Source organism: Equus caballus, chromosome 19, assembly GCF_041296265.1.
Source record: "Equus caballus isolate H_3958 breed thoroughbred chromosome 19, TB-T2T, whole genome shotgun sequence".
Lineage (NCBI taxonomy): Eukaryota > Metazoa > Chordata > Mammalia > Perissodactyla > Equidae > Equus > Equus caballus.
In genome coordinates, this window is record NC_091702.1 from 32,474,258 (window position 1) to 32,497,355 (window position 23,098).

The 23,098-nt window shown below is 42.4% G+C and overlaps 1 protein-coding gene across 5 annotated transcripts in view; it reads right to left on the bottom strand.

Annotated features, from left to right (window-relative positions):
- The window catches only part of ABCC5 (ATP binding cassette subfamily C member 5), an 84,852-nt gene that overhangs the window by 44,547 nt on the left and 17,207 nt on the right, over positions 1 to 23,098 (bottom strand). For 2 of the 5 annotated variants that reach the window (XM_001497097.7, XM_070243357.1), the window contains exons 3-11: positions 14,936 to 15,093; positions 14,588 to 14,743; positions 13,765 to 13,912; positions 8,749 to 8,982; positions 8,423 to 8,596; positions 7,661 to 7,808; positions 5,178 to 5,326; positions 4,379 to 4,486; positions 565 to 921 (exon numbers count right to left, since the gene is read on the bottom strand). In XM_001497097.7, the coding sequence (XP_001497147.2) occupies positions 565 to 921; positions 4,379 to 4,486; positions 5,178 to 5,326; positions 7,661 to 7,808; positions 8,423 to 8,596; positions 8,749 to 8,982; positions 13,765 to 13,912; positions 14,588 to 14,743; positions 14,936 to 15,093 (1,632 nt within the window). Of the gene's footprint in view, positions 1 to 564; positions 1,037 to 4,378; positions 4,487 to 5,177; positions 5,327 to 7,660; positions 7,809 to 8,422; positions 8,597 to 8,748; positions 8,983 to 9,412; positions 13,688 to 13,764; positions 13,913 to 14,587; positions 14,744 to 14,935; positions 15,094 to 23,098 lie in introns of those variants that run through there. The other 3 variants (XM_023623401.2, XM_023623403.2, XM_023623402.2) reach the window with 3 other exon arrangements.

Sequence of the window (23,098 nt, forward strand, 5' to 3'; positions counted from 1 at the left end):
TATTCTGTATCTTAGAAGCCTTGAACCTGGAGTCTCTGTTCCAGCCACTCTCTACAGGAGGGCCTCTGAGAGACTCTAGTCCTGTGCTACCTGGGCCATGACATCATATTCCAAAATGATCCTTTACTCACATTAAAAATAAACAATTACCACAGAATTGTCGATGACAGCAGCACTGAGAGTACCTATTACGTGTCAGGTTCTGTGCTGTGCACAGCCTAGCGGTAATGAGAAGCCCACACAGAGTTTTAACAACCAGAAATGATTATTACAGCTCACATATACAACTCTAACAACCAGAAATCTATTCAGGGCAAACTCTCAGAAAATCCACTTGAATGCTTCACTGCCTCGCTTGTAAAATGAGCATCTCATGGGATCAGTTGTTACAAAGTTCTATTGTTAAACGCCTAAATATTCCTTTTAGAGGTGGAGCCGCCCAGATTTGCTCTTTAGTTCAAAATCACTTCCGGCCACAAAGTATTTTGCTAAAAGGAACACCGGCTGCCTCCTCTTCCAGAACCGAGCCTCGGTAGACAGACGGGGTGCAGGCAGAGGGCTTACCTCTTCGATTTCCAAGTCGATGTTGTACAGCGTCCTCTGTAAGCGGAGGCTGCCCAGGTGGATATGCTTGCCCTCTTCCTCCTCAGGACTGGGCCGCTCGTCACTGTCCAGGAGGAGGTGTCCCTTCTGCTCTGCCAGCACCGCCTGATGCTCAGTGCGCTGCAGCTGCCTCACCTTCTCTTTCTTGCCCCTGGCCGCCCTCTTGTCTTTTTTCGTTTTGGGGGTCAGCTTGGGTGAGTTCTGGATACTGGAGTGGGAGAAGTCCCATGCCAAGGTGGCATTTTTCATCTCTATCTTGATGTGAGGACTGGCTGGTTTTTTCTTTATCATGTGAACCTCTTCCATTAGAAACAAACTCTGATAGGAGTTGTGAGAGAGGTGCAAAGATGAGACACTGGATCAAGACCAGGGAGACAAGCCTAGGGCGTACACTCACGTAGCAAAACACATCAGGCTATACAGTGGAAGGAAGCTGAAGGGCAAAAGGCAGCTCATTAGTGTAGCCCAGCCTCAGGCCCATTGAGAGGTCACAGGGGTGTGGGGACACCCTCAGGAGGGACAGGAGCCTTGTCAATGGCCCAACACTGCACTTGCAGTTACACGCTAAACTACCTGTTCCTTTTCCGCCAGTCCAATGTGGACCAAAGGACACTGAGTTCACCAGTCTGCAGCCCTTTGTTCTTACCCAGGAGTCGCTGAGTCACAGGTAGTAAAATGCTAGCAGGAAAACCAAGGGGCGCACTGCTCTCCTACACAGACCCTCATCCCTCTGTTTCCCTTCCAGACCACTCCTGCAGAACCCCAAGCCTGTGCATTTCCCTCAGCTCAACACAGCACAGGTCTGGTGGGAGAGGCTGAGCCGAGACTGTGATGAGGCCTAGCTAGCTCAGGTTAGAGAGAGTAGCGAACGTTTCATCAGAGGTAGAGTACATCTTCTCGCCAACAAGTCCTCACGTCTTCCAAGTCCCGCCTTGAAACTTGGGAGGATTCAAACAACCAAAGGAACGGACTTGCGTGGAATTGAAGGGTATCTGCCTCAGACCCACCCTTGGAAAGAGAACAAGACTCTGTCCCCCTACTCATTCCTAGAGTCCCACTGAGTTATGTTAGGGGAAGGAAAATGGAATGCTTGAAAAGCTAAGTGTTTCTGACATTAGATCTGAAACACTGACCATAATAAACCTCAGTCCAGGACTTACATGTGCCCGTGACTTTGAACCCACTTCTAACAATTCTCTTAAACCAGCGATCTTCTCTATAGAACGATATCCCAGTTGGATTCCCAATATGATAAAAAAAAATAAATAAAACCTTTATAAAATAACATTAGAAAGTCTTTAGAGAAAAGATGACTTTTATGGTCAGGACTCTGCTTAGTTACTAAGAACCCCCAAGTATTTTAAAGTTTGCAGGTGCTATGAAACGTAGCATATAATCCTCTTCCCCAAGATCAAGTCCTTTCTCCTAGATCCTAAACTTCTAAGCTTGCTCTTTTCCTCCCTTAAGTAACCACATGTCCTATCCGTTCCTAATTCCCCATCTTCCCAGAAGCACCATGGTTCTAAATCTCCTGGGTAATCTTCACTCTTGGTCAACCTTAGGGTTAGTTTTCTGAAAACAGCTGCTGGTTTCATTTATTCGGACACTCCCTGAGAAGACAGAGCTAAGAATAACATTCTGACCACCTTCACAGAGTAAACCATACGCTGACAGCATTCTCATCATTTCTCTTCCCCAAGAGTTACTAAAACGATCTTTTAGGCCTCAACGGACTATTAAAAACGATGCTAGTGCCTCTAGTCTGAACAGCTCCTTCCCCACATTTTCCTCCCACGGGCTCCCTGCAGCCCCACCTTCCTCCTGGGAGGGTTTAGGCCTCACTTCACTGCCCGGACATGCTGAGGCGCACACGCCCTCCCCACACTTGAATTTGTATCTACTTGCATTTGCACCTGCCAGGACAACAGAATCCTAGAGGGACAGAAACCATAAACCTCAATTTGACCACAGGACACCGACCATAAAACACACCTCTCATTCACTGGAAGAATCAAGTTAGAACGTATCTGCTGAGCAGAAGACGGGACTGCTCGTCAGGCTGCCAGATAAAACACAGGACGCCTAGTTACATTTTGATTCCAGATAAATCATGAATAATTTTTTAATATAAGTATGTCCCATGCAGTTATTAAGTGGGTGTCCTGTGTTTGTATTTGCTAAAGCTGGCAACCCTATACTGGTGACAATCTTATCAGAAAAGTCACAAGGTGGCTACTCATTGCCTTTCTACAAGTTATCCTCCTCCTAGGAGGAGGAACAGGGAGAGAGGGAGGAGAGAGAGGGCGAGGAGCGGGGAGGACAGGGAGGAGCAGCAGGGAGAGAGAAAAGAGGGGAGGAGAAAGGGAAGAGGAGGGGGAGCAGGAAGAGGAGGAGGAGGAGATTACCCAGAGAAACAAGCTAGAAAGGGACTAAAGTCTCATGGGGCATATCGTAGAGCTGTGGGTGATTTTGCTTCTATTATTAACTCTGAAGCTTCCTGGATAGAGGAAGGAGCAATAATGCAAAAAGCCACCTGCTAATACAAGTTCTCACTAGTAAGCGAAGAAAAGACAGCTCTCAAGAAACAAGGCGAGATACTATAAACTCCTATTCCTTCATCCAAAACGCCACCAATTCCACCCACTAACAAGGATAGAGAAACAAACAGAGGGACAAACTTATGGTCAAAACATTTGCCTTCTTCCACGGCTGGATATTGTGGGCTCAGCAAAATACAGCTCTGATTACAATCAGACTATTTCTTTTCCTACGGCTCTGGCTCTTGGACTTCTAGCAGCCAGGCCGGGGTGGTGAGGGAGGGCATGGGGTGCATTCTTGAGGACTAGCTTTCTTAACCAAACAAAATTCACCTGGTTAACTGTAAACAAGTAGAATACAAATAAGTCTTAGGAAGCTATTCTCCATTCTTCTTAAGAGAAAAACCCAGTTTGTTTTCTCCTGAACCTCTAAGGTGATGCTCTTAATCCTTAAACACCTGAGCCTCAAGCCTTCAAGCCACCAGCACTGCTTCTGTATTGCTCTCACTAGCCAAGGAGGATTAGCAGGAGCCACTCCATGCAGCAGCTTTGTCAGGGAAGTCCAGCCCACACAGGTGCTGTTCCTCCTCTTTTTTTTTTTTTAAGTATTAATCACCTTCAAATATCTATCTCCCTCCACCTTCCCGAATATATCTTCTTGTATCACTGAAGGCACAAAGAAGAGTCAAGGCTTGATCAACTAACCCCCTCAAGAAAAAACCTGATCCTTACTGAACTGAACTGCACTTTTCAACATGATCTCGTTTTATGACTATTCCCACGTCACCGCATTCCTTGCATCCTGAGTGACAACCCCAGGGCAGGAAAAGAAAGTATCGACAAGTGCTTAGCAGCATACTGACCAACCGAAATGCCGAGAGCATTCTGGTAGAGGCAGACGGCAGGTCAGGTGAGGAAAAGCTGACAGTCACCTGACAGCTCGGGTCTTCCAGGTTCAGTCACTTAAAGGCCCAGGAAGTTAGGACATAAACCACATCAGGCCCAGGCCCAGGGACTAGCTCTGAAGGGGAACTGAAATCCTGGGAGCCCACAGCTATTTATTTATTTGAAAAAGTCCCTTAATTCAGTCTCCTCCACTCCTCCTTTCTTACCAATCTGCCAAAAGGCTAGAGGTGAACAGAAGTGCAGACAGCCTGTGTGACCCGCTGGAATAAAGGCGGCCGTTAGTTTTGCCAGGGACAGCTCCTGACACCGAGGAGGGCAGGGGAGCCACTTACCTTAAATCTGTCGACAGCAACCGATGCTTCTGAGAGAGATTTTACTGAGAACGGTGTAACTTTCAAAGCAAAAGTCATGGAATTGAAGACAGTCACCACGGTGAAGGCCTGAAAACAGGAAAAGGGAAGAAACTGAGTCTGATCAGGCTTCCAATGAAAATAACAAGATCTCATCAATTTCCTTTCAGGTTTAAAGAAGGCTGCAACTTGACTGTCAAATGTTAGTACAAGTCAGATACTCTTTAAAAAAAAAAATACCTGTTTTTTGTTGGCGGGGATGGGGGTGGGGGGTTGGTGAGGAAGACTGGCCCTGAGCCAATCTGTTGCCAATCTGCCTTTTTTTTTTACTTCTTCTCCCCAAAGCCCCAGTACACAGTTGTATACCCTAGTTATAAGTCATTCTAGTTCTATGCGGGATGCCGTCACAGCATGGCTTGATGAGCGGTACGTAGGTCCGCATCCAGGATCCGAACCAGTGAACCCTGGGCTGCCAAAGTGACGCGTGCGAATTTAACCATGAGGCCGGCCCCCAGATACATTTTTTTAAAGGTAGAGTTTTTATGAGAACTTCAATTAAAATTCTCAGTAATCTGAACCAAAGCACAATCAGTATTTTTGGAATTAAATCCAAAGTTGGGTTGAGGACCCGTACACTATTTGTGCGTTTGGGCTAATCCCTACGCTTCCATTTCTCGGCTTAATCACATGAACGCAAAATCCAAATCTAGTAACAAGAGGTCCAGAGCATCTCTACACATGATATTTCCAAAACGTTCCCCAGCCCTGAGGGCTCACTGACCTGTGCTGCGGTCAGGTCGAAGCCAAGGGTCATGTGAACAGAGAACGTCACCACGCTGGCGATCACCATCACAATGGGAGCCACACCGACAGTGATGCTCTGAAAGTACCCAGCTTTTTCCAATATCCGACGTTCCTCCTCTCGGATTTCTAAGAATAAAAAGCAAGTCAATTTCTAAAAAGCAAGTCAAAAGAAAACATGGGATATTGCTCCTCTGTCAGCAAACAAGACTTGGTAGGTCTTCAGCTACACATAGGTTTTATTTTTTTATTTTCTTAAAAGATTTTATTTTCTTTTTTCTCCCCAAAGTCCCCTAGTACATAGTTGCATATTTTTAGTTGCGGGACCTTCTAGTTGTGGCATGTGGGACGCCACCTCAGCATGGCTTGATGAGCAGTGCCATGTCTGTGCCTAGGATTCGAACTGGCGAAACCCTAGGCCCCCGAAATGGAGCGTGGGAACTTAACTACTCAGCCACAGGGCCGGCCCCACACACACAGGTTTTAACACAATATTTTAACACCTATGATGCAAAAACTAGGTCAATACAACTATCAGTTACTATCATTAAAGCAGCACAGAAGACTGAAGTTTGAAATGGATCAAGTCACAGGAATGAATCTAACAGAAACCAGTCACTACATCTCTGTATAATGATCATCTTCTGCCTTAGTCTGATTCTTACTGCAAATTTCTTATGTTTAGAAGGAATGAACACATTAACTGGACCTGCAATTGGCAGTTTTGTCTGCTTACCTGGTTGCTGTTTATTTCTTGCTTAGGTATTTATAGGAAAGACTATACAACAGCAAAGGAGAATTAAAAAGGAGCTAAGATTTATTAGATGCCTACTGTATGTGGTTGCTGGGAGAGAGGCTTTCACACAAAAAGCAGTAAGGATGATTGGAAGGTGAGTGAAATACAATTTTTGAAGGTGGAATTATTTTTCTTAAATATTTGCAAAACTGACACCTTGTTAATGGAGCAACCGCAGAGTACTAAAGATCATGGAGGAGGAAGCATAACAAGAAAGTGGTGAGGCATTTTCAAGCAAATTTTCAAGCATAAAAGTAATTCTTCTGAGAAGCTATACATTGACCTTAAAGGTATTACCACTGTCCAAGACACTGGGAACTATCTTTAGAGCTAGCTCATAAGTCCTATTTTAAAAAATCCAACTCATTGCTTTAACATTTGTCACATGCCTTGCCAAGTCCATAATGAGCAAGAATGTTCTTTTCAAACTCACACACGCAGGTAAAGATACCAAGTCAAGGGCTGAAGGATGAATGGAATTTCACAAAGATGATGATAAAACTATAGAATTTGAGGGCAAGAAGGGACCATCTGTGGTCACTCTGCCAACATGCTTGGCAGATGTCCATTTAGCATCCATTTATTCCATTCAATTGGCAACGAATTTACTACTTAGTGAAGCAGCCTAATCTACTGATGGACGCCTCTGAGTGGTCACCTCCTCTGGATGACCACTCATAAATAAAGCCTATGAACTGGACACAATGTTCCTGAAGGTTTCATCGACAAACCAAGCAGTGAAAATATAACAGCCTCCTTGATCTGAACTCTGTATTTCTATTCAATCTAAAACTGCACTAACTTTTTAACTGCAGTGTATTCAGGTTGGCTCACGATGAGGTTATGGTCAATTAATAGCCCACATCTTTTATATTTAAATTAAGTTTCAACATAAATATGCTTGGTTTTTTTAAACTGTAAAGTGCCTTTAAATACATCCTCCTTAAACTTCACCTTTTTTAAGGCCCACCATTCTGACTTTTGCTGAGGTCTTTTTGAACGCCCCGTCTATGCTAATTATTCCTCCAAGCTTTGCAGCGTTTACCTATTAGACATGTTTACGTCTGCATTGAATTTATGGATCAGGATGGGGTCAGGTACTGAGAACCTTGTGACTCAATATAAATCAATTGTTTGAAAAGATAAAAACAAAACGACAAACCAAAAAACTCCTATGAGTGAGTGGCAGAGCTAGGCCCAGAGGCCAGCTATCCTGACCCCCAATCCAGCTTCTCCCTACACGGCCCCAGGATCTCAGACCTAACCATCTGTGGTGCACATGCACCCAGAGTGAAGGGGGCGGAAGTGCAGCTCCCAGCGGCTACCTGATCTTGTTTTCTGTGATATCTTCATGGCCAGGACAGAAAACTATGGGCGGCATGAGAGTACAGATAGGGGACTTTGAACTGAATGTATTACACAGCACCAGCTGAGTTATCTTGGGGGGAAAAAATTGCAGTTTTCTTAGGTCTCAATTTCCTCATCCATGAGACGATGTTGTAGGTTCAAGTCTCTAAGAGCCCTCTCAATGTAAAGATTATAAGATATTATAAGAACCTAAGATATTATGGTCCTATGATATTAAGATTCCTAGTAGCTAACGTGCTCAGGAAGCAAAGAAGCCAAAGGACTTCTCCCATACACACATATAAAGTTGTTAAACTCACTTTGAACAATCTGAGAAAATGCTTTGACCCAGGCATACATTTTAATAAATTTAATGTAGGTGAGGACTTCATTCATCTTCTGGACACGGTCATCTGTGGTGGCCACACATTTTCTCCTGAAATATGCAGTGATCCGTGATACAAACATCTGAAAGGAAAAGCAATGTCACACCAAATCAGAGCTTATTCAAACTTAAAAACTGTCTAGTCTTTCCGGGAAATAAACGTGCTTAAGATGATTATAAATAAAATGAGTATTGTGGACTTGTACTGTTTTTTAAATAAAAGTGGCCTATTAAGTTAAAAGTGATCAACTATTATTTAATTTGTATCCCTTTGTAAGCAGTTAAGATAAACAAGTATTTGTTCTCAGAGTAATCACAGATATCGAGCTCTACCAAGGGGAAGCCAGAGAGCCATATCAGTTGACGTCAACTTGAGACAGGGTGACTCAAATATTCCTGTATTCCCTGGGGGCAGGGTTCACCTGCTGGCCTTCTCCTTCACTCAGACTCTTTTTTAATCTCTTTAGGAGACACTGCCTTTATTCGAGTGACACCTTACTTCTTCTCCAGTCAAAATTCCACCTGTATGGAATGAACACTACCTAGCTCTTTCTAGACCTTTCCAAACCAGGTATCTAATTTGAGGAAATTTCCAATCAGAGATGTGATACCTCAGTGCTGCCTACTATATATAACCCACTGGAAGTAATTCCTCTAAGGAGAAGCTGCCAAAATACAGCAAAGAATGCTTACTCACCATTGCTGGATAAAAGAGGATAAAAACAGCTGATCCTAGGAAACCTGTTGGTCCCAGAATAATGACATTATAAATCATGCCCAAGATGGCAACAACGGGTCCTCCAGCCAACAAGCTGCCAACGGCGGCTGCCTCAAACATCCTCTGCCCGTCGTTGGAGCACAAGTTGATGAGCTACGAGACACAAAGAGCAGTGAGAGGATCCCGCAAGGACGAAGGCCTCTTGTCTCAGGAGGAAGATGAAGGACAAAGCAGGGAGCCAACTGAAAGAAAGAGCTCAAGCCAGCAGGCTTCTCTCTGCCCTAAAGCAAACACCCCTTACTCACCTCACCCACGGACTTCTCTTTAATGTTCTTTAACTTAAGGATCTTCTTAAATGCCATGGTTAGGATGGCCCCCCGCAAGCGGACAGCAGTTCGGTAATTCAATGCCCAAGTCAGTGCAAGCGACCAAGAGCGCACGATTTCCGTCAGGAGGAGGCCCAGGACCAACAGCAAGCTGTACTTGAGGTTAGAATCTGTGACCTGGGTGTACTCCAAGAGGTGTTTCACCACGAAGGCCTACAGGGAGAAACACACACCGCCGTCAACATCTCCACAGCACCCACACACTACGCCACAGTTTTATGTTAAGTTAGAAAGAGGAGGCAGCTCCATTGCACAGTGATAAGTGCATAAGCAGAGAAAAACCTTCTTGGAGGACCAAATATTCCTGACCACCTGCCTGCGGTAATTTACTCAGGGCATTTCCCAGGAGGTAGGTCTAATTTGAAACTTTCTTCCTTAAGGACACCACCCAAACCATTACTCTTTCTAACGTAACATAAACCTGTTCATGAGCTGAAATTCATTCTAAACACACGGTCATTAAAAAGTATATATTTGACCTTATTCCAGTATGTCCACACATCGATACATTTCTTAAATGAAATTAAGACCTCTTTTTTGGATCGTTTCAAACGTGCTTATTTGATAAAAAGGAACAGTGTACCTACAGTTGGACTGGGGAAGAGTGAGAAGTGCATTTGCAAAACATTCCTGAAAATAAACATCAGCAGTTTAATAGTACAGAAGAGAGCAAACGAAACAGACTATCAAAAAATCCAGAGACCCCCCCGTGGGCCCTCCCCACTCCCCGCGCCCTCCCAAAAACAAAAACGTGTTACCTCAGGTAGCATATGTCTAACACCACCTGCAGTGAGGGAAGGCAGCCAGCCCCCAAGAACCACCGAGTGCCACCTCCAGCTCTGAGGTCCTGCAGCGCCGGAGCACACACTCACACAGGCACATTCAGCGACAGGATTAAATACCAGGAAGTGGGAGGTAAAGTACTTTTATTGAAAATGAAAAAAAAAAAAGTACCATCTTCAAAGAGCATCTCACAGACACTGTACAACAGGAGCATTGCGGTAACAAACATGGGAACATACAGAGTTATACAAGGCTAGCCATCTAACAGGTCATCTGGCCTCCGACTGTAGTTTTAGCTACACACAGTGGAAATACAGAATAAAACCAATATCTGTTTCCAGAGTCCGGAGTAGTACATCAAGCTGACAGCACTTAATTGGTTAGGGCTCCTGACGTGGCAGAGAGTGTGCAATGGAGTAGATTCTCCAGGAATAAAGACCTTGCTGCTAAGGAAAGAGAATTAGAAAACAAAACAAAACTAAAAACGCCCCAAAAAGGTCACTGCTTAAAATCGCTGGTGCTATTGGTCCACTAGGCTGTGAGGAATGAGTTCCGCTCAGGACATAATTCAAAAATCTAGGCCTCAAGGAAAAACTGGTGGCATCCTTCAGTCTTTTCAAGTCCTTGCAGCTAAAATGGATCTTGCCAAAAATGAAACAAAACAAACCACAACAAAAGAAAGCCAAAACCAGTCCCCCACCCTGAAGGAAGAAAAAAAAATTAACGAGAAACCCATCCACCCATCTACCCCGGATCCTTATAGCAGAGGGCACTGTAGCTGGGAGCCAGCTGTGAATGACAGACAAAAATGGAGGTCAGACACAATTGTCCTGAGGCAGCTAATGCTGAATTCCAGAACCCAGACTCTCTCTGGGTTAATTGGTATTTCTCGTTTTTCCTGCGAGGAAATTAATACCAGATGTCCACTAGATCCTAAGAGATCCCCTCCAATCAGGTTTATGTCAAGTCTCAATAAATAACCTGCTCAAATAAATAGGATAATTCAGATTCCAAGAACTATGGTATTTCACCTCTCCCCTCCCTCAGATTTTTAGGTTTATATCCATTGTTTGGTCACCACTGTATACAGCTGGGTTGTTGGTTTACTAGCAAGAAGATTGGCTTCTTTTCCAGTATGCAATCCAAAATGTGGAACTGAGTCACTGAGTGGCAGGGTCAAAACCCCATTTTCCTCACGTGAAGCAACTCAGTAAGATGGCGGCGCAGTAAAGCATTTTCTCACACACCTCGGCACCGATGGAAGAGTCTCCAAAGGAAGGCGTGAAAGGACAGCAGGTTGTAGTTTGGGGTTCCTTCCTTCCCATAGCTTTACGGTGCCATTTTTCAGCACCGGATAATAGCATTAGTTACCTCCCAGCGGGGAGGAGCAGGGGAAAGGTATAGACATAACGAATGCTTACACTATGCAAAACTTTCAAAGGAGGGGGGAAAAAGAGGAAACAGCAGATTAAAGAATTTTCCAACACATGTGGTTTTTTTAAAAACAATTACATTTCAAACCATTTTGTATGGGATAAAGCAAAAAAAGGTTTTCATGAAAAAGCCAACCAAAATTTAGTTTTAAAAAGTTACAAATTTATCATTTCAATTTAAACAAACTGGGAGAAAACTCGAGACTGTCAGCATAGCTGTCTGGCTGTGGAAAGCATTCCCAGTGAATAAACATTACCTTACCTGAACTCTTGGCGAGAGACTCTGCCCAGCTTGACTCTCTCATTCTGACCGCGGAACACAGCCATCCTGAAAATTCTAAAGAACAGCTTCTGTCACTGGTTCCACTACAGAGACACACCCCCCAGATCCAGATCCTGACAGCACCAAGCAAGCTGCAGCTGGAGAGAGGTTGGAAGGGTGGGGAACTTACCTCTCTAGAGGCTTTTCACTGTCCTTTTCCCCAAAAGGCCCTTGAGCAGGGTGAGCATTCACCAAGAGATCGCACGCAGGAGGAAGCCTTCCCTGGCTGATCTACGGGGCGGATGCTAATTCTTTACCCACAAATCATAGGTCAGGCCTTTTAAAACGGGTTGAATCCAAGGAGGCCACAGACCATCTCTGTAAAGTTAGCAATTTGGCCATTTTTATTAAATCAGGACCATCCCCTTATAGACTGTGGTACTCCATTAACATTATGGTGACCCTTGGATGTCCTGCCCAGAGCACTGGTCCATTGGTGTCACTGAAACCTTGGATTGTCTTGATCAAAAATGTCCAGCCTTGGTTGGCCAGCTGTTTAAAAAAACAAAACACGATACAATAACTTGATTATGTTTCATTTGTTCTGCACACCAAGGTTCAGTGAGGCCTGAGGGGAGATAGGAAATATGACACCATATTTGGGGAGTCGGTTCATATATAGATTCTGTATGAACAGACTAAGCCAGTTTGAAAGTCGTGCCATATTAGAAAATGTGAAAAAATCTAGAATGGACGTTCCTCGAAAGGACTTAAATCCACAGACGGAAGGTATGCTCATTGCTAGCACTAATCTCAAAACCAGTCTGATTCTTTAATTTCCAATTAAAAAGAAATTTATTAGAGTTGGAGCTCCAAAAAAAAGAAGTTTGCATTAATTACAATTTTAAATCTTTTTATCAATTAGAGAGCTTGTGGATGGGATCATTGCTTTCTCGATCATTCTAGGATGGAATCCCATGAAATAACAGGGGCCTTAAGGTGCTCTTCCCCAAGAGGGTAGAGAGAAGGAAAAGCGTGCTACTGTTTTCCTGTTAAAGGAAGGTTTCAGCTTTCCCTGGCGTCTAGAAGAATTTACTAGAGATTAGTATTCCAGTGCGCTGTGCCTTCAAAGAGAGATTAAGGAGAATGCAGATGCTCAAGGAAGTGACTAAGGCCCCCAAGCTGAACATGCATAGGTACATTTTTTTCCCCAAGAAAAAAATTAAAATCCCAACAATCTATGGAATTTTTCTGGGGGGGGGAGGGAGCCAGTGAAATTCTTGCATTGGCCAAATGGAATCAAGAAAGCCTGTACACTGTGCCACCCAGGTGAAAGAATTCTACAAAAGATCAGAGCAGCCACCAGCCCTGTAGTGAAACAATGACAGAAGCTCTTCTTGGGGGAAGCTGGTCCTATGAAAATGTTTGCCATTTTGGTCAATAACATAATATTCAGTTACATGGTCCCTCTGACTTAAAACTTATACAAAAGTGTGTTAGTTGGTCAATTAATATAGAAACCCAGTACCAGAAAAGTAGAGTTCTCTGCTTCAGAAAAGAGATCAACATTTTTAAAAAGGTATCCATCATTTAAAAAAAAAAAAAAAAACCAAAAAACAGAAAAACTGCAAATTAGTTTTACCTAAATCACCATGCATCTTAGGCACATACTTACCAAAACCATGAACCTCCAGCTTACCCACACATGGAAAATGCACAGTATAAGTAGTACTACTGCTCCGATGTCTCAAGGCAAATATGTAGAGAATAGATTTAATCAAAGTCTTAAGTGTCAGGCAGCATAGCAGGTGTAAGAAACAGGTGTCCAGAAAACAGTGTGAACATCACTCTCTTCCCTACTCTGCTTCAGTACACACAAGAAAAAAACCAAGGCTGCCACCCCAACACTTGCCACACAGTTTATACTATAAACCAAAACTTAAAATGGATTCTAGGTTAGACTCTAAAAACCTCAACAGCCTTCTGAGTTTCTTCAGGGCTCATTTGCCACAGAACCAACACACACATGACAACTCTGCCTCCGGGCATTCGGTGTGTCACCAGCACTGGCTCAACAGCCTATGCCACACAATGCTGCTCTCGCCCACGCACAGCACTGCAAGACACATCTTCTCGAACCAAGACTGCCATTTCATGTCAACACACAGCAAAGAAGCACAGTCCTGTGCAGAGCTGGAATCACTCAGTTTTACCCCCGCCCCAGGAAAGCAAACCAGTTCCATTTCTTCTCTGATAACATGGGCCCCTCATCCTTCCAGCTGCTGACAAGCCACCATTCACTCCAAAATCAAGTGTTCCCTTTCAACAGACCTGGAGGCATCTCTAAGGCTGCTAACTAGCCCAAAGGTGAGTACAACCCCTGCAACAGAACAAGAATGTTAGAGCTGGCCATGGCCGGGCCCCTGGAGACTGTCAGAAAGAATGGTTAGAACTTACTGGTCCACTGAAGCCAGCCAGCTGCGTGATCATCAGGCACACGATGGAGAGGATGAGCCTGGTGCGGCAGAAGATCCACACAACCCTTCGGAGGGAAGCAGCGTCTGGCCCAACTTCATTCAGCTCTTCTTGCCACAGTCTCTCTAGTCTTAACAAGGGCACATGTTCTCTGTTACACATCTCCACAGGGGAATATACACACCCTAGCTTCCCTCCTGCCACCACTTTTTGTCTCCAGGCTTTGACACCACTCACACCAGTCTCTCCTTTAAAATTACGTACATAGTGTTCGCCTTCTGGAAAAAAATACCCTTCTGGGTAACTACATATTTACCCTGTATAGGGAGCCTCTCAGGATACAAAAAAGGATGAGAACGAAAGTCTTTCCTTCCACCCTGAAAAATTATCCCTGAACAGAATTTGTTTGTGGATAAGAACTTTCTTTCTCAAGGGTCCCCAACCCTTCCTGAAGGATCCCGTGGTAAAATGTAAAGTTGTACACTAGATTTTAATCATGACAATCAGCTACCATAATAATGTATTCTGTCACAAGGCAGCAACATAATCTCCCTGCAGACTCAGGAAGAGAAGCGGGGCTGAGAGAGAGAGAGAAAGCCCGTGGTTAAAACAGGATCAAAGGTGAAATAGGAAATAAAGCAGAAGAGCAAAGAGAAAGTCATCCCCAGGCTACCCTCCCTCCATAGGATAGCTGAGAGGCTAAAAGAACACAGAGCTGTGGACTTCACACTGGCAGACCCATACTCCTAGCTCAGGCCCTACGCATCCGGTATGTGGGAGACAAGGGTGGACCAGAGACGCCTACCTTCTGCAGTTCACATCAGAAGACTCGTACTTGGACAAAGACCACACATCCTCCATCGAGAGCTCCCCCTTCCTGTGGGCCGTGCGGGCCAGAGGAGAAAGCCAAGAAAACGTCATACAGGAGAAGAGCCCAGCATTGTCCACTGGGTGCTGGTGTCTAAGGAAAGAAAACCCACAGTGGAAAATTGTCACTGCACATGGAGAGGCTAGCCAGCATTTATAATACACTGTTTAGTAAACAGAGCTCTGACTAAAAACAGGTCTCCCTAAATGGTCTAATCTTAGCCCACATTTTCAAAACTGCTTTTGGTGCTTCACGGACAAGTCATTGACCAGAAGAGTCTCTTACTTGGATGTGGTCCGGATGGGCTTCAGAGCACTTAAGCCATGATGGTACTTTCCCTTGGGATGTTCCTCATCCAGGATTCTGAGCTGAGAATGCATAGAAGCATCCAGGGAAAGGCCTTCAGCTCGGGCTGCTGTTTCCAAGGCATCTTGGCATTCCAACTGTTTCAACAGACAGGGAGACAAGGCAAAAGCAGTTAATGAACATGAGAAAAACAGAGAGGGGCAAATCTCCCTGACACAGCAGCTCAAACTGCAAACGAGATTCATCCTACCTGAGAAATCCCAGCATCAGAGTTAAACACTAACTTGTATGATATGAACTTCCTAAGGAACATTTAAACCAGAGACTTAAAACTTCTAAACAAATAGACTTCATGAGCAGAAAGTACAGAGTTCCCATGTACCTCCTCATCTCCCCCTCTCTTCTCAACCCTCATGATTAACATTTTGTGTTCATGTGGTACCTTTGTTATAATTGATGAGCCAAAACTGATAGCTTATGGTTAACTGAAGTCCAGAGTCTACATTAGGATTCACTCTTTGAGTTGCACATTCTAAAATTTATATTTTTATCATCAAAATGTTTTGGGGCTGGCCCTGTGGCCGAGTGGTTAAAGTTCTGCATGCTCCACTTTGGCAGCCCAGGGTCACAGGTTCAGATCCCAGGCGTGAACCTATTCCACTCATCAGCCATGCTGTGGAGGCATCCCACACACAAAGTAGAGGAAGACTGGTGCAGATGTTGGCTCGGGGCTAATCTTCCTCAAGGGAAAAAAAGAGGATGTTTGGCATCGGATGTCAGCTCAGGGCTAATCTTCCTCTAACACACACACACACAAAATGTTTTATCTTTCATTTCCCAGTGTGGACTGAGAGTCAGTTACTTCACTACTCACTGCAAATTCTACTGCCCACTTTGGGGGACAAAAACTTCACACTCACCCCCAATTAGACAGCTCTGTCATGCAGGAAAAACCAGGAGGTATACCTGCCTTCTCTCTCTCTCTTACCAGCAACAGAGCAGAACAGGGGCTCTCACCCTGGCTGCACAGCGAGAGAGCTCCAGTACCCACATTTCTGCAGCATGAAGCAGAAGGTGTCACGAGTTGAAATACAAAGTTACACATATTTACTATAAAGCTTATAAATACCAATTAATCATATTAACAAAAACGCATATAATCCAAAGTCTGACTATGGCAGAAGAGGGTGGGCCAAGAATCTGGACACATCTGTCCCCACTTATTCTAAAAGTAATTCAAAGTTCATGCCTTCCTGTTGGAGAAGCAGAAGCATTCTTTTCCTCAAGTAAGGATTCTAAGTACATCATCTCTATCTCACATGATCACAAATATTTCCAGCAATTATTGTGAAAGAGCAAGAAAGAACAGATCTCTAAATCAAGAAAAAGGTGAGCGGTGCAGCACCTGTCTTACACAAAGCAGAGTCTCTATTTTTACACACCACTTCTTTTCCACACAGAACAGAGGCAACTCCAATATGAGCAGAAATAAAAGGGCAGAATTCGTGCATGAGGGTCACCTGCATGCCCAGGCAGCTCTCTCCTCAATAGAATAGCTGAAGCGCGTGCACAGTTAGGCGTCTTCAGATGAGGCATGGCTTAGTATCAGAGAGTACACTGCCCCGGCAACTGGGAAGCACATTTTCTTCCTTCAGTCAAAGGCGAGGTGGACCAGTTTCAAAAGAATAATACCACAACACGACAAATGAGTCAACACCAAGAAAAGAATCAACTCATATAAAGTCCTTAGGTACAAGGTGAACACTTACTTAGTCGTTAAGGACCACGGCACCTAATAATGAACTACAGGTGGCTGAGATTCAAGCATGCAACAAAGGTGTTTTGTTTTACCTTTAAGCTGCTTATAAGCACAAGGGGAAGAAAAGAAAATCACAGGGTTGAGAAAGAAGAAAGATACACCAAAAATACAAACATACCTACTACAAGGAAGTAGAAACTGAGACTAGGTACAGGGTAGGTACAGAATGTTACAAGGACCAGACTTACTCGGAAATCCAAAGCTTCAGAAGAAGAGAAAAAAATTAAAATAACACAACTTCAAGTGCCCTTTGGATATCTGCCAAAATGGACTACATGCTGGGCCATAAACCAAACCTCAACGAAATTCAAAAGACTGTGTACAGACTCTGACCACTCTGGAATTCAATTAGAATTCAGCAACAAGGATAACAAGAACATCTCCAATATTTAGCAATTATGCAATACACTTCTAAATAATACAAGTTAAAGAAGACATCAAATAGAAATTAGTAAATATCCTGAGCTAAGTGGTAAGAAATGATAACACATCAAAATTTGTGGGATGAGGCTAAAGCTGAGAATAGAGTGAAATTGTGGACACTTTAAAAGCATACGTTAGAAAAGAAGAAAGTGTGAAAAACCAATGTTCTAAGTTAGGGGTTGGTAAAATTTTCTGTAAAGGACCAGATAGTAAATATTTTACGCTTTGTGGGCCAAGAGGCAAAATTGAGACTATTAGGTAGGTACCTATATTACAAAAAGAAGTTTCCACAAAATGTTTATTGACAAAATTCAAAACATAGTAATAATAATTGAGTACAATTTTTTGTAATACAGTTCTACTAATGAGAAGAATGGAATTCTTTTACAGGGGAATAACATTTCACTTAATTGGAGTTTAAAATCATTTTCCCTTCATCAAAATCGACTGCAAATCTTCATCTGTTAATGCTGCCTTGTAATGAAATTTTATAATTTCATCTTTGAAAATGTCTTTTCACACAGATAGGTACTCCCAAATACTGAAAATCAATCCACAAGTATATGATTTTAGTTGAGCATATTCACCTCTTGAAAGGCATCATAGAATTCTATTCGATTTTTCTCTTGATGTTTGCCTTTATCCTCCCATTACATGCAGACTAATCACTTCCAATTGAAAGTTAGGTGGAAGCTACTGAATGGCACAATTAAATGGATTTTTTTTTATTGCGGTAAAACACACATAACATAAAAATTGCCATTTTTACTATTTTTAAGTGTACAATTCAGAGGCATTAATTATATTTACAATATTGTGCAACCATCGTCACTATCTATTTCTAAAATAAATGGACCTTGAAATATGGCAGTTTCCTTTGTACTTCATTGAGGTTCTGAAACACACTGCTGGAACCGTAACTTAAGCCCAGAAAATATATCCACTACAAATTTGTACGGGAAAGGAGATCTCGCTTCTTATTTCAACTTTTGACAGCATGAGACGTATATAAAGCAGCTTGGCATGACGTATGATTCAAACATTAGTTGTCACAGAAATTTATCACAGTAACATTTTATGTTTCCACCAGCGAAGTATGAGAAATCCAATTTCTCCACATCCTGGTCATCACCTGATATTGTCATTATTTTTTATTTTAGCCACTCAACTAGGTATGGTGTCACGTCTTATCATGATTTTAAATGGTTAATGATGTTGAACATCTTTTCCTGTGCTTATTTGCCACCCATACATCCTTTTTGGTAAAGAGTCTGTTCAAGTCTTTTGCCCATTTTCTAAGTGGATTGTTTTTTTAGTGGTGAGTTTAGAGAGTTCTTTATCTATTATGGATTCAAACTCTTTGTCAGATGATTTGCAAATATTTTCTGTCTTAATAGGGCTATTCACAGAGCAAAAATTTTTAATTTTGATCGTGTTGAATTTATTGATTTTTTTTTTTTTTTTTAGAGATTGTGCTTTTAGCATCATGTCGAAGAACTCTTCTTCTAACTCTAGGTCATGAATATTTTCTCCTATGTTTTCTTCTAAAAGTTCTATAGTTTTAGGGGCCAGCCTCGTGGCACAGCAGTTAAGTTTGCACATTCTGCTTCGGCGGCCCATAGTTCATTGGTTTGTATCCCAGGTGCAGAAATGGCACCGCTTGGCAAGCCATGCTGTGGTAGGCGTCCCACATATAAAGTAGAGGAAGATGGGCACAGATGTTAGCTCAGGGCCAATCTTCCTCAGCAAAAAGAGGAGGATTGGCAGCAGATGTTAGCTCAGGGCTAATCTTCCTCAAAAAAAAAAGTTTTATAGTTTTACATTTAGCTCTATGATTTACCTTGAGTTAAGTTTTGTTTAAGGTGTAAGACTTAGGTAAAGGCTCATTTTTTGCCTACAGATGTCCAGTTGTTCCAACACCATTTGTTAAAGACTATCATCTTCCCATTAAATTGCTTTTGCACCTATGGAAAAAGCAGTTGGCCATACCTCTGTGGGTCGATTTCTGGACTGTATTCCATTGACCTATTTGTCCATCCCTCCACTGATACCACTAACATGATTACTGCAGCTATGTAGTAAGTCTTAAATAGGGTAGTGTGATATCTCCAACTTTATTCTTCCTTTTGCCTTTCCAGAATAACCAAGTTCAAGAGTTAGGAGAGTTTTATAAACATCTTTTGACATTACAGCATCAGAAAAGGAAAACTTGGGGTCGGCCCCATGGCCGAGTGGTTAAGTTCATGCGCTCAGCTTTGGTGGCCCAGGGTTTCGCCAGTTCGGATCCTGGTCGTGGACAAGGCACCGCTCATCAGGCCATGCTGAGGTGGTGTCCCACATGCCACAGCTAGAAGGGCAACTAAATACAACTAAAATATACAACTATGTACTGGGGGGCTCTCGGGAGAAGAAGAAGAAGAAAAGAAAAAAAGGAAGATTGGCAACAGATGGTGGCTCAGCTGCCAATCTTTTAAAAAAAAAAAAAAAGGAAAGGAAAACTTGGCATGCCATCCATTAGCATTCTTATATGAGAATAACATAGTAGCATTAAGAGGAAACTAAAATCGTCACATCTTCTTTCATTCATTCTTTCAACAAATAATGTACTGAGCACCTATGTGCAAGACTGTTCCAGACGCTGGAATATGAATCAGAATATGCCAATTTCTATGTGTATAGTACACTAATTTCACTTCATCACTAAAATGCCTAGTTATGGTTTTCATCAAAATATATGAACAGAAAAGTGAATGGACTTAACATCAACAACAAAATCCTCTTATTGCAGGAGTTTTGTTCCTTTGATTGTATATAATGATGTCATGTTCCACCATCTCCTGGGTAGTAAGTTACTTCCTGTATGGGAGAATGTCAAATGCAGAGGCTCCTAAAAAGGTCTCAGATGAGTTTACAGGCAAGGTTTCATTCCCCGCGGCATCCCGTGAGCACTACACCAGCATCATCAAATGCTTGTCACATGACAGAGACTGAGGGCTCTTGTACTGCTTTTGATGCTAGAACAAGACATTCAGTGTAATTTTACCCCAACAAAGATAAACCCCATATAATTTTACCCCAACAAAGATAAACCTCCATAAAAGTGGTTAAACTAGCACCAATCCTCAAATTTTCACATAACAATAAAACATAGAATAGGACTTCCCACAGTACAGGTATTGGAGAAGTCTATATTCTTGATCTAAGAGAATCAAAAGCTGCCACTCTAAGCAACCCGCTTCCCAAGTCATGTCCCATTTTTGCTATTCTTTCCTACATTACTTCCCGAACTGTCAATCTCATCGTATCTTACTCACTGCCTAGGTGAGGACAATGAAATATCTGACGGACATAAGAGGATCTATGCGGGATCCCCTGTTTTGAAGGAAACAATCCTGCTCCATAGCCGCACCAGCTCCTTCAGAAACAGGTCTCTCAAAACAATAAGCAACAGATGCTTAGGTGTTGGCAAGAACTCTTGAATGTTAAAATAACATTATCACAAAAATCAAGAGAAAATCTTCTTACTCCAATAAAACTATTTTCTTTATGGTCTTAAAGTATGAATACCTCCCTAGACAGAATTTTCCCATAGTTGGAGGCCATTGTGAAGTACAGTGATTGTGAATGGATTTCAGAAGACAGACACGGGTTCGCATGCTGATTGTGTCACCAACCAGCATGTTACCTAGCCAGTTTAAGCTTCAATTTACTCATTTTCACAATGGTGCATGCACCTACCACATGGTGTTGAGAAGAATTAATGGGATAATGAAAAGTGCTTAGCAAGTACTGGGCATATAACAAACACTTAATACGTATTAACTATAATACCAATTTATTCATCTGATAAATCTTAAGGCCTATCTCAACTATTTCCTCTTTCTTTTAGCATTCCCTGACTCTTTCAAGATCAGGGAATTTATTTCCTCGTTTCTACGTTTTCCCAGTCCCTGTACCACTGCAGTGGGATGCTTCTGGTGAGAGCTCCTGGAGGGCACGCTGCCTTACTCTTGTTTGCATCCCTGACCCTTAGTGTAGTACAGAGCTAGGTACCTATTATTCAATGTCAACTAAAATATCTTCATGTTGCCTCACAATTTGCAATATGATTTAATGCTGCATGACACACCACTGAAGAATCTTCTTTAGATTTAGATTCCCCACTGATCTGATTATTAATTGTATAATAAACAATTATAGTTTATTTTTCTCTTTCCAATTCATTTAGGATAAATTCCATCAGTGGGATTACAGGAGTAAAGAATGTAACTTCTGGCAATTAGACATCCATCCAGTTTGCTCAATTAACCTTATTATTATAGAATATGTATCCAGTATTATTGCAAAAGAGAACTGCTCTTAGCTTGAGTACTTTCAGTTCTATTTTGTTGACCTGAGGCTGCCGCTATCCTACCCACCCCGGGACTTTAGCAAGGAAAAGAGGAAGCCAGGGCAATCTACCTCTAGCCAGATCTCCTAACTAGTATGTATCTGTAAAGGCAAACTGCTTACTTGAAGATGACAGGAAAATATGGGCAAATTAATTTATAACCAACCAGCATAGCATTTACTATGTGCCAGGCATTGTTTTAAATGCTTTACAACTACGAACTCATTTAATCCTCATAACAATCCTGTGAGGTCGGTACTATTATTTCCCCCATTTCACAGCTGAGGAAACTGAGGCACTCAGGTGGGAAGCAGCGGCAGAGATCTGAATCCAGGCTCCAGAGTTGAGGCTCTTAATCACTATGCTATGTGCCTTTCAAAGAAAAAACAAGCAAATAAGTCACCACTGTACAGAATGACCTCAGATGTAACTTTACAGACAGCTGTCCTCTCTTCCCCAGGGTGAGGATCAGATTAAAATAAACTCTGACTCTCCTAACTAACCTCTTCATAAGCAAATGAGAGATTCCAAACTTAAAGTCACAAGTACATGGTTAGAATAGTAGAACGTAAATAAACTATTTTACTCAATTGCAAATTCGGGTCCTGATTTTTTTCTTTCTTTTTTTGGTAAGGAAGATTGGTCCTGTGCTAACATCTGTGCCAATCTTCCTCTATTCTGTATGTGGGATGCCACCACAGTGTGGCTTGATGAGTAGTATATAGGTCTGTACCTGGGATCCAAACCCGCAAACCCCAGGCTGCCAAAGTGGAACACATAAACTTAACCACTATGCCACCGGGCCAGCCTCCTGATTGTTTTTAAACCAAAGATTAGCAGATGCAAAAGATAGATACATTACAGACTGATATTTAAACATAAAAATATCTTTATACTTCCCTGCCAGTCACTGCACAGATGTCTCGTACTTCTAACTATTTGGTTGGATGCACGACTTCTCTTCTGCTCCAGGCTTCCTGAGAAAGCTTACCTGGCCAAGCATGCCAGGGAAAAAAGCGTGTCTGTTTAAAGTTTATCCTACCATATTAACATTCTGTAAAGTGAGTTATCAATATTCTAAGGTTGAATGTATTAAAAATGGAAACGAACCAAGAGAGAAGACAATATATTTAAGCTATAAAGGATTACTACAAGACAGTGTAAATAATCTAATGGGGTAGGAAACATGATTCAGTGAACATTGTCGGGACAAATAAATAACAGATTGGAGATGAATGGAGAGCCAGGTTTCACACTGTATGTTAACCCATCTGGGATTAACCCCAAAAAGTTACATAACAATGATGAAACAAACAGAAGAAAGAGAATTAAGTAGCATACTATTTAGCTCAGCTATGGAAGGGAGATAGTCTCCAGCTTCCCTCAAAGCCAGAAACTTATCAAAGGCAAGATGGATGGGTTTCACTACAAAAAGGAAAACTTTCTGCATAACGAAATGAGCATTAAGGGGAAGGAGAACAAAGCTAAAGGAGTGATCAGGTAACTAATA